Genomic DNA, 9565 nt, shown 5'->3' with positions numbered 1-9565 from the left:
TTGGACACTGCCAGGGATCCAGGGGCAGCCACAGCTTCTCTGGGCACCCTGTGCCAGGGCCTCCCCACTCTTAGAGGGAGCAATTCCTTCCCAAATCCCATCCAACCCTGCCCTCTGGCCATTCCCTGAGTCCTGTCACTCCATCCCTTGTCCCCAGTCCCTCTCCAGTTGTCTTTAGGCACTGAAAGGCTGGAGGGAGATGAAGTTTAATACACAAACACTGGGGTTTGTCAGGTATTTAAGAGAGGAGAGCATTTCAGTACCCCCAGATTGTTCCACCTCTCCCCCAGCACCCTCAGCCACCATCCTCACCCAGGACATTGGGGACAACTCCCCGCTCAGCCAGGACACCCTGGGGTGTTCCCTATTTCAGTGCCAGCAGGAAGGGAACAATTCTCTTCCCATCAGGAGTCTCTATGGGATATATTAAATGTGTGTTTTGAATTCAGCCACTGAAGGAATTTTGGGGGCACAGCCCTGAATTTCTTCCCCCCTCCACTTCCACAGACACAGACTGAAACAGCAGCTCAGGTTTGAACTGCCTCATTTATAAACCATCCAAATAAATGGCCTGGAGCAATTGTGTTCCAGATTTTCAACTGCCTCCTGGGACTTAGGAAGTGAATTCCTAGAAAATACCAAAATGCTCCTTCAATAGAAAAAAGAGCAGTTGAATAGTGGGTGGCTGTTCCCTGTGGCACAGGGTCAGAGCACAAACACCCACCTGTCCTCACCTCCTGCAGCCACTCAGGAAACTCAGAGAAGTGCAACAATTCCTCCAAGGCAGAGCAGAGATTGTTCCACAGGTGTTTTCAGCAGAGTTAGAAGGCCACTGATGTTTTTTGTTACCTACATGGTTTTCTCCTGGCTCATGTAAATCCCCAGCCTCACAATTCAGTGCAGCAAAGCCCCCAAAATAGTGAGAGAAAAAGTGAGTTTTCCTGAGTGCTGAGAGGATGCAGCTGGGTGAAAAGAATGGAAATGGTGGGAGAGGATGAGAAGAGCAGAGCAGCTGCTGCCAGAGCTCACAGTCATGTCTTACCCCAACCGTGTCCCTGCTCATTTCTAACACAAACCTCTGCAATTCTTCCAATATTGCTGATTTTATTACAAGAGCAATTGAAGACAGAACAAAAAAATAACGGCAAAGCCAAATTTTTTAAAAAAATTTAATAGGAAATCCCTAAGTAAGAGACTTTACAAGCCTCAAGTGTTAAATAACCTCTTTGTGGTTGTGCAGCACTCAGGATGTGCTGATCTTTCACACCAACACATGGTGCTGGTGAACTCCACTCTCTTGCACTCTCACATCCAGCAGCAGTGCAGAGATTAAAAGGAAATGTTTCCTTCCATTGTTTTATTGCTGTCTCATCCCACTGATAACGTGGCTTTTATTCTGCTCAAGTTTTCTCTAAGTTTGGCAGAGACAAAAAACTCTTGTCCTCCCCAGTTACTGTTTATCCACATAAATTCTGCTGATTTCAGAAAGGAGAATGAATAAATGATTAAAAAAATAAATATTCTTATGCAGGAAATACACTGACCCATACAATTAAGGCATTAATAATCATTCAAACATTAATTGCATGACTCATAGTGTCTGAAGTTTTTATTTAAAAACCCCCAAACCCACAGAACACAAGAGGCCACGGGGTGGGGGTGTCTGAGGCCTTCAGACACTCTGAGCTGGCTCTGACTTCAAAGGATGAATCACCAGGATCTGCTTGGTATCAGCAGAATTGTCCTGCACAAGAAATGAGCCTAGTGAGCCCTTCCCTGGAGGGGTTTCTGTCTCTTGGCTACAGGGAAATGATGCAGCTTGTCTGCAAGCAAACTTTTTGTATTACATAAACCAAGGAAAACATATTTATACAGCAAAGGTTTCCTGAAATAGCCTCTGGAATTTTTAACAGAGCAACCATTCTTTCCAGAGTTGCAGGATATATTTCAGCAAGAACAAAGACACACATAGAGTATTTTCTTTTTTACTCTTTCCTTCCAATGTGGGTACAGCAGTCAAAACCTACAGACCTATGGCTGTGTCCATCACAAAGTTAAACAGCTCCATGGTGCAGAGCAAGCCAGGAGAATGAATGCAATCAACCCCAAATCTATTTGATACAGACATCAGACCCTGCAAACAATAAAAAGTTTGTTTATAGCAATGTGAGACTGGCTGCCAAGGGATAAATTACTGATCTTCCTGGGCTACAGGTGCATCAGTGTTTGAGTTCCTGGCCAGTCTCTTGAACAATTTAACACCAGTTTTAAAAGAAGGAAAAGCAAAACTTCTGAGTTGGCAGCTGATGCTTCAAAAAGAGCATCCTACCTTCAGGCACCACGGGCGGACTGGGGAGGTTCTCATTTGCTTTTAATTATGTAGTTTATTCATTAAGAGATTAAACCCCTGCAGTGCTGTTCTCAGGCCAGGGTTGGAGCCACAGCTCTGCTGTCAGGCTGGAGGTTGATGAGGGAGTTGCTGGCCTGGGCCAGCTCTGCAATGGAGACTCGGCCTCGCTGCTTGATGTACTGGGCCACGGCTGCCATCTCCTCTGCAGTGATGTAGATGAACTTTCCCCTGTCATCAATGACACCTGCAGGGCAAACACAGGACCCTGCAGTCAGCACTGGGAGCTCCCCTCACTCCCCAACAGGCAGCACTCACTGCTCTGGGAAGGGATGTTCCAGCTGCTGAGGCAGCTCTTCCTATTTAGGCCAGGCAGGTTTTTATCTCCTGTGCCAGCAGCCCAGGGCTCTGGGAATGCTCATTTTGCTCAAAGGAACAAGTTCTGTGCACTGGGAACGGCTGCCTGGGTGCTCCACAGCAGCTGCTGCAGGTATCTTGTTTTTATGAAATCACAGAATGTCCTGAGCTGGAAGGGACCCACCAGGATCACTGATCCAGCTCCTGGCTCTGCACAGATACCCCAACAATCCCACCCTGTCCCTGGGAGTGTTGTCCAAACCCTCCTGGAGCTCTGGCAGATTTGGGGCTGTGCCCATTCCCCCCAGAACCCTCTGGGGGAAGAACCTTTCCCTTAGAACCAACATAAATCCCCCTGACACAGCTCCAGCCCTTCCCTGGCTCCTGTCCCAGAGATCAGAGCTGCGCCTGAGGAGGAAGATGCAGAACTTGATGAATCTCCCTTCAGCCTCTTCTCCAGGCTGACCAAGCCAAGTGCCCTAAACTGCTCCTCACATGGATTCCTCTCCAGACCCTTCCCCATCCTGCTTATTTGGTGCTCATGTTCTCAGCTCAGGCAGAGCAGGAGGCTCAAGGAGGGCACTGAGAGCCCTTGTGGGGCCCAGCTCAGCCTTTCCAGCTTCCCTTCTGAAGGGGATTGCAGCTCAGTTTCCATATTTCTGTTGCTCCAACCAGACTGAGAACAGAACTCTGTTTTTTATGTAATCACACCAAGGCAGAGCCTCCCTGGCTTTGGGCACAGCCAGCCAGGACAGCACAAATCCTTGTCCCTGGATCTTTTAGGGCATTTGAAAGGTTTTCCACGTGTACTTGCTGACATAGTTTTTCTCCAGCCACCAGCACAAGATCAGGTCAGTAAATGTTTGTGCTGGCACCTTCCCCTTGGAAAGAACAAGACTGGCCAGCACTAAACCAGCCTTGCTCATGCTCAGCCTCTGCTGCCATTCCAGCTTGGACTGGGTGGGGTACAGGGCTGGGAACAAGCACTTCACTGACTCCAGCACCCTGCAGTGCTCTGGCATGTTTGCCTCTCCCACATGCCACACTCCAGGCCTGGCTTTAACCACCAGCCTTGGAAACTACCCCAAATTATCCCAGTGATCCTCTCAAAATCAGATTTCAGGAGGCCCCATTTGCAGCTGGCTGCTCAGCAACCCCAAAAGGCCTTCAGCAGATGGGTAAATAAATAAAATATAAATATCTAGCCATCAAGTCCTACTAAATCCTTAAAACACTGGAATGACACTAGAATTCTCTCTCTGCCACATTTTCTGCACCATCACCACCCCTTCACCAGCTCCAGAAAAATCCCCTTTGTGCTTTGGCTGTCACCTGTCAGGGTGCCATCTGCCATCAGGTCCTGGATTCTGTTAATTGCATCCTGTGCAGAAGAGAAAATGGAATAACAGACTGATCAAAAGGGAAGCAAAAAACATTTCACACGTTCAGATAAACTACAGAGGTTTACACTGAAATCCCTCAGGGTTAAGGAATTCACTCCCACACAGAGAGATGCAATCAGCCCTTTGGTCTTAGAGGGGTGATTTCTTTTGGCATTTTGGGATGTTCAAATTAAATTCCCTGTCCCTTAAAGGAGGAGACTTTTATTGCCATTACTTGGCTGTTTCAAAGAGCAGGGGGTTATAGGAATTTTCCCATGGAAAGACTGTGCAGTGCCATGAAGCTCCATGAAGCACACTGAGGTCCTTCTCCAAGGGAAAATTGATTTAAAAATCCATGTTTTTTGTATCTTTTCCTGCTCCTTTTAGGAGCAAATCTCTCCTATCAACCCAAAGCAACAACTTGTTGAATTTATGGCTGGGTTTACTCTACAGTTGCTCCAAGCATGCAGTTCCACTGCACCTTAAGTGTTGGTTTCTGGTTTTCTTGTGTTATATGACTGCAGAAGGAAATTATAATTTAGATTTTAACTAGATAAATTCCTTTAAGTAACCCACTGCACATTTAAATGGAGCTCTAATTTAAGGGGGAGGCAGGGGCCCAGCAAAAATGAGCATTTCCACCCCAAAAGTCAGTGCTTACCTGTGTCCTTAAACCCAGATGTGAAGCCAAGTCCTCCAGCTGGATAACCTTTGTTTTCTGTGGAAACAAACAAGACTTAAGCTGATGAATGACAAAGTTGGGAGATTTTTTTTTCTCCATTCGAATAAAAAATGCATTAACCAGACCAAGCAGAACCTGTGCCTGTAACTTTTCCTAGTAAGCACTTTCCTCTAATGAAAACCCCTCAAGTTACCTAAAGCAGTGAGTTCTGTGGAAAGACTGAGTGCTCTGACCCACTTAGGGCAAGACTCACACATCTGCCAGAGCTGATCCTGGACTTCTCTTTACATTACGATGAGCACAAGGAAAAGCCATGACTCTGCTCCTCCATCTCCTGAGTTTCTCAGCTGCCACCTTTAATTTCCAGCGTGTTTTATCAACATCCCTTTCTTCTTTAAGGGATGTTTCAAAGCACCTTTTAAAAAGATCACTGGTGTGTATCAGCACTTACATAAAACCCAGGCAAGACTGGCAGCATTAAGTGCTTTAGTGTGTTTTACTGATGTCATGTGTATTAATGCCATAATAATCTTCCTAAGCAAGCCAACACCTTATTAAAATTGTCAGTGTTGGAACTGCAAATTGTCATTTTGATTTTGACAGATCCTTTCTGCAGCTTTTCTCAGTCAGGGCACAGCCACCACTGCTCACATCTGGTTTTGTGCTTCTCTGTAGCTCCAGAGAAAACACCTGCAAGTGCCTGTCTGGAGCTACTTGGTTCCTATTCTCTTCTCTGCCAAAGTTTTAGGAACTCAACTGTTCAGCTGCAAAAGGATGCAGTGTTTGTAAGGAGCTTGGAAAAGACAAAACTGTTGGAAAGCTCAGTTAATATTCAGGACTACATTCCTAAAATCCAAGTATATACAGGCACAGGAGCTGCGTCTCCATTAACAAATTAAATACTTCAAACAATAAAAGTCCTTTGTTTCTGGTCTTGAGAGCATACTGGGAGGCCACTGAAGAAATAAAGAGAGGCTGAAATAGATTAATCTCTTTCATTAATAAAATCAGACCAAAAAAAAAAAAAAAAAAAAAAAAAAAAAAAAAAAAAGCCACATCCAGATTTAGTAGTTGTGAAGTTCGATGCAGCCAAGCTAGAGAACTGAATACCATGGACTGAACACATGGAACTGGAACCAGTCCATGGAATTCAGTTCTCAGAGCTGGGAACTGCCAACATTCGTCACATCTTCTTTTAAAGGGACTGGGAGGGGGGTTGGTGCAAAGCCACATGAACAAGAAAAACAGGACTTAAACCTTCACTTAAAGATATTCCCCCCTCAATGACCAAGTTTAGTGGAAGCTTTCCAAGACAGATCCTGCTGGGGAGGGATTAGGAGGCACCCCCCACACTCTGGAATACAACCCACCCTGAGGTCCCAAGGGAATAAAACATTCTCCACATGCATCATGTTCTAGAGACAGGTTTAACTTCCCTTCAGCAACAAAAGCACATCCACATTTTCCTGAATTCATTTCATTTTAGGGGTGATGCTGCTGCTGTCCTCAGCAAGGGATGCAACAGAGCAAGAAGCTGCATTTTGCTTCCAACACTATTAAGAATGAAAGTGTGGGGTGAGGTATCTCCAGTCAATACCAGAATAAAAAATTATTCAACAGAAGAGCTAAATTCAATTTAATTTTTTTTAAAAAATGCCAATTACTCTTAATTTATACATTTTTTCAGACAGCTAGGAGCAGCTCAGCTCTGCTTCCTGTCAATGGTTTCTGTGAATAGAACAGAAGATGAGGGCAATACATAATCTATACATTAAGCACACTTTCAAGATTAAAGAAAAATACTTAAAACTTGTGAAAGAAAGCAATGCCCCAGTTCTGCAGCTCAGCTCTGTAGAGGAAATCAGGTGTCAAATATTCAGACTTCGGTTTCCAGCCCAAGTTTAATTTCTCTGACGTCAAGATGAAGTGACTGATACAAAACTTAGTCCTGAAACACCCAACTGGGAGTTTGTGACTAATCTGGTCCATCCACCACAACCCCTGGGGCAACGGGCAGAGTCTGCCCTGGCTGTGCCATCCCTTGGAAACCTCCCAGTGTTAGTGGAAGATCCCAAGGGACACTGGAATCTCCTTTTTTACCTCCAGAGGTAAAAGAGAGAGGCAGAGAGCAGCCCAGCAGAGCTTTGGAGGGCTCTGCACTGAGCTCTTGTCCACACCTGCCTGGCAATCACTCCAAAGGACTCCCTAAGCAAAGTTATCCATGAGGCAAATCTTGAAGTCCAGGAGATAAATCTGCTCTAAGTCCAGAGTTTTGCTGGGATAACCGGCCCAAAGGGTGAGATTTTGGAACACAAAATGATCAGCAGCTCACTAAGTATTCAAGTGATTTGCTTGCTAGAGAAGCCTTTCACACACTTCACCCATCCTGAGAGTTCAGATTCCAGTAAAGGAAGAAAGGGGTTCATTAGGAAAAAAAAAAAGATTTGCATGACAGTGTTGGAGTGAGAGGAGAAAAATGCATCTGACCTTTGATACAGCAATAGTGGAGAGTATTTGCCCTCAGAGATCAAAAGCACAAAGCCTCATGAACACAGCTCAGGTTTTAAATGCCCAGCCACACAATGGGATGAAAGAGAGACTGACACACCCCGGTTAAAAACAAGGGAGCTGCTTCTTAAACTGCCCTGCTGAATATTGGGACAACATTGGAAGCTGCATGAGTAGAAAAAAGTGAAGAAATCACAGGAAAAATCAGGATTGAGCTTTTCCAGTGCCAGAGTTGCAGGCCCAAAAACACTCTCCTGGTACAGCAACTCTCCTTCCTGCTGAGCTCACATGGAAAGACTGTTTTTAAATCAGTGGCTGATGTTCACAAAAAAAAAAAAAAAAAAAAAAAAAAAAAAAAAAAAAAAAAAGCCTGAATGTTCCAAATCCCAATCCACAGCAAACATTACTGTCATAAACTATGAGGGAGATCCATCAGGCCTGTTTGATACCACAGGGTAAGAGCCACATCTTGCCCCAAAAGGCAGGACGCAGCTGGAATTAAACTATTTTAGCAATGATGGATGTGCTAGTGCTGGTTCAGTAAGTAACAGTTATTGAAGGTATCACTTTTGTTACTTGTTGAATATTTAAATAAATGAAAGAGGAAGTAAAGATGTCCCTCTTTGACAAAAGGTATTTTACACCACCTAAGGAGAAACACCAAAGGCACCTTACCTTAACATATTCCAGGAATTCCATAAGAAAGCTGCGAGACTGGAGACAGCAAGGAAAATAATTGTTATTTTAAATTCATGAGCAATAAATGCATCAAAAACTTGTGGAGTATAAATACTATAAAAGTGTTTAGAATTGCATAATTCCTAAGTTTTAACCACACACACTGAGATGTTGAACTGGGAAGAAAAATAATTTAGATTTAATCTTCACGAGGGATTTCTGACAGGTATTTTCTGAGACAGAATGTGGCTCAGGTGCAATTTAAGTGTTTCCTGAAAGGTTATCATAAAATTTTTAATTCTTCCCATCATAAATACCCTGAAATAACCACACCTGGGTGAGTTTAAGCATCATTAAGTCCCACACCAAGGACATTTTGTGCAGAGGAAAACCCAGAGTGACTCAGGACCTGCAGATGGCCAAGTGCAGCACAGCTGCACAGCACCCGTGGAGGCTCAAGCATTTCAAAGCATTTCATGCACCTGAAATCCAGTGCATCAAGGTGAGCAGCTGCACTTCAGAGGCAATGCAAACAGTGTGCATTGAAGTTCAAAGGAGATCAGGTTACTCTGCAAACCTGGAAATCAATCAGCCTTAATTAACTGGTGAGTTCTGGAGTCAGGAGCTTGATTTTCAGCCCCAACAACACAAGGCAGAGTCAGCTCTTCTAACAGGATACTGAAATGCTTCAGTACTCCAGCCACCACGAGGCCAGGGTGACAACTTAACTTCTTTCTCATTTCTGCTGCCTCTAAACAACTCTGTACCTGTTATTATTTCTGAATATGACTTTTATTTTGCCTGTAATTCAAGTTTTAACTCCCCAGCCCTACCAAAGTTATCTCAGGTTGAGATCCAGGCATCACCAACTGCATGTCAAGCTCTTTTGGGTGAGGAACACCCTTCTCTGCTCTGACATGGAGGGAGATTAATTTCTCCTTGACAGGCAGCTGTAGGAACGTGGACAATCAACACATTCCAGCTTTAAAGGGTGTTTGAAGTGGAACACGTCAATATTTAGGGATAATCGGATAATCTCATCTGCTAACAGGACAGGTACAGATTTTTGAAGGAGCTGTCAATGAAGGTACCCATTTTGCTGTTCACTGCATCTTAGGGAATTCCCCATCATCAGACAGAACTTTTTTAATCCTTGTCTGATGAATTTTTCTTGATAGGAAGGGGTCCATAGTGAGAACCTGTAATGAGGCAATGGTGCTTGACATTGGGCACAACCTGCTGTGCTCAAAGCCACTCTCAGTCACACTAAAGCAAATCCATTTAATTCCAGAGTCTCTTCAGCAGGAGAGCAAATGCTCACATGGCTCTGAAATAAATCCTTCCCAAGAAATGCACTGGACAGCTCAAATTGGCAGCCAGAACCCAAGAGCAATTCCAGGATGTGATAGCAAATAAATTGTGTCTAACAGGTTTTCACCAGACAGAACAAGAACTCTGCCTCTCACAACAGCAAAACTTTTTCAGGTTTGCCGTGATTTTACATCAAGTGTCACTTTTCAACCACCATCCCCAGCAGCTCTGCAGGCAGCCACAGGAGCAGCAGTGTGGGTTTGTCTTGAGGATTCTCTTATCAGAAGGCTATTGAGGCAA

The 9565-nt window shown here is 44.4% G+C and overlaps 1 protein-coding gene across 1 annotated transcript in view; it reads right to left on the bottom strand.

Annotated features, from left to right (window-relative positions):
* Positions 1–1591: 1591 nt before the first annotated feature.
* DDRGK1 (DDRGK domain containing 1) overlaps positions 1592–9565 on the bottom strand; it is a 32921-nt gene continuing 24947 nt past the window's right edge. The window contains exons 6-9 of the mRNA XM_083861303.1: positions 7952–7990; positions 4748–4804; positions 4037–4085; positions 1592–2594 (exon numbers count right to left, since the gene is read on the bottom strand). Coding sequence (XP_083717429.1) covers positions 2422–2594; positions 4037–4085; positions 4748–4804; positions 7952–7990 — 318 coding nt within the window. The 3' untranslated portion in view covers positions 1592–2421. The remainder of the gene's footprint in view (positions 2595–4036; positions 4086–4747; positions 4805–7951; positions 7991–9565) is intronic.

The sequence above is a fragment of the Zosterops lateralis genome (genome assembly GCF_965231275.1).
Source record: "Zosterops lateralis genome assembly, chromosome: 5".
Taxonomy (NCBI): Eukaryota; Metazoa; Chordata; class Aves; order Passeriformes; family Zosteropidae; genus Zosterops; species Zosterops lateralis.
This window is presented reverse-complemented; position numbering and strand designations above follow the sequence as displayed.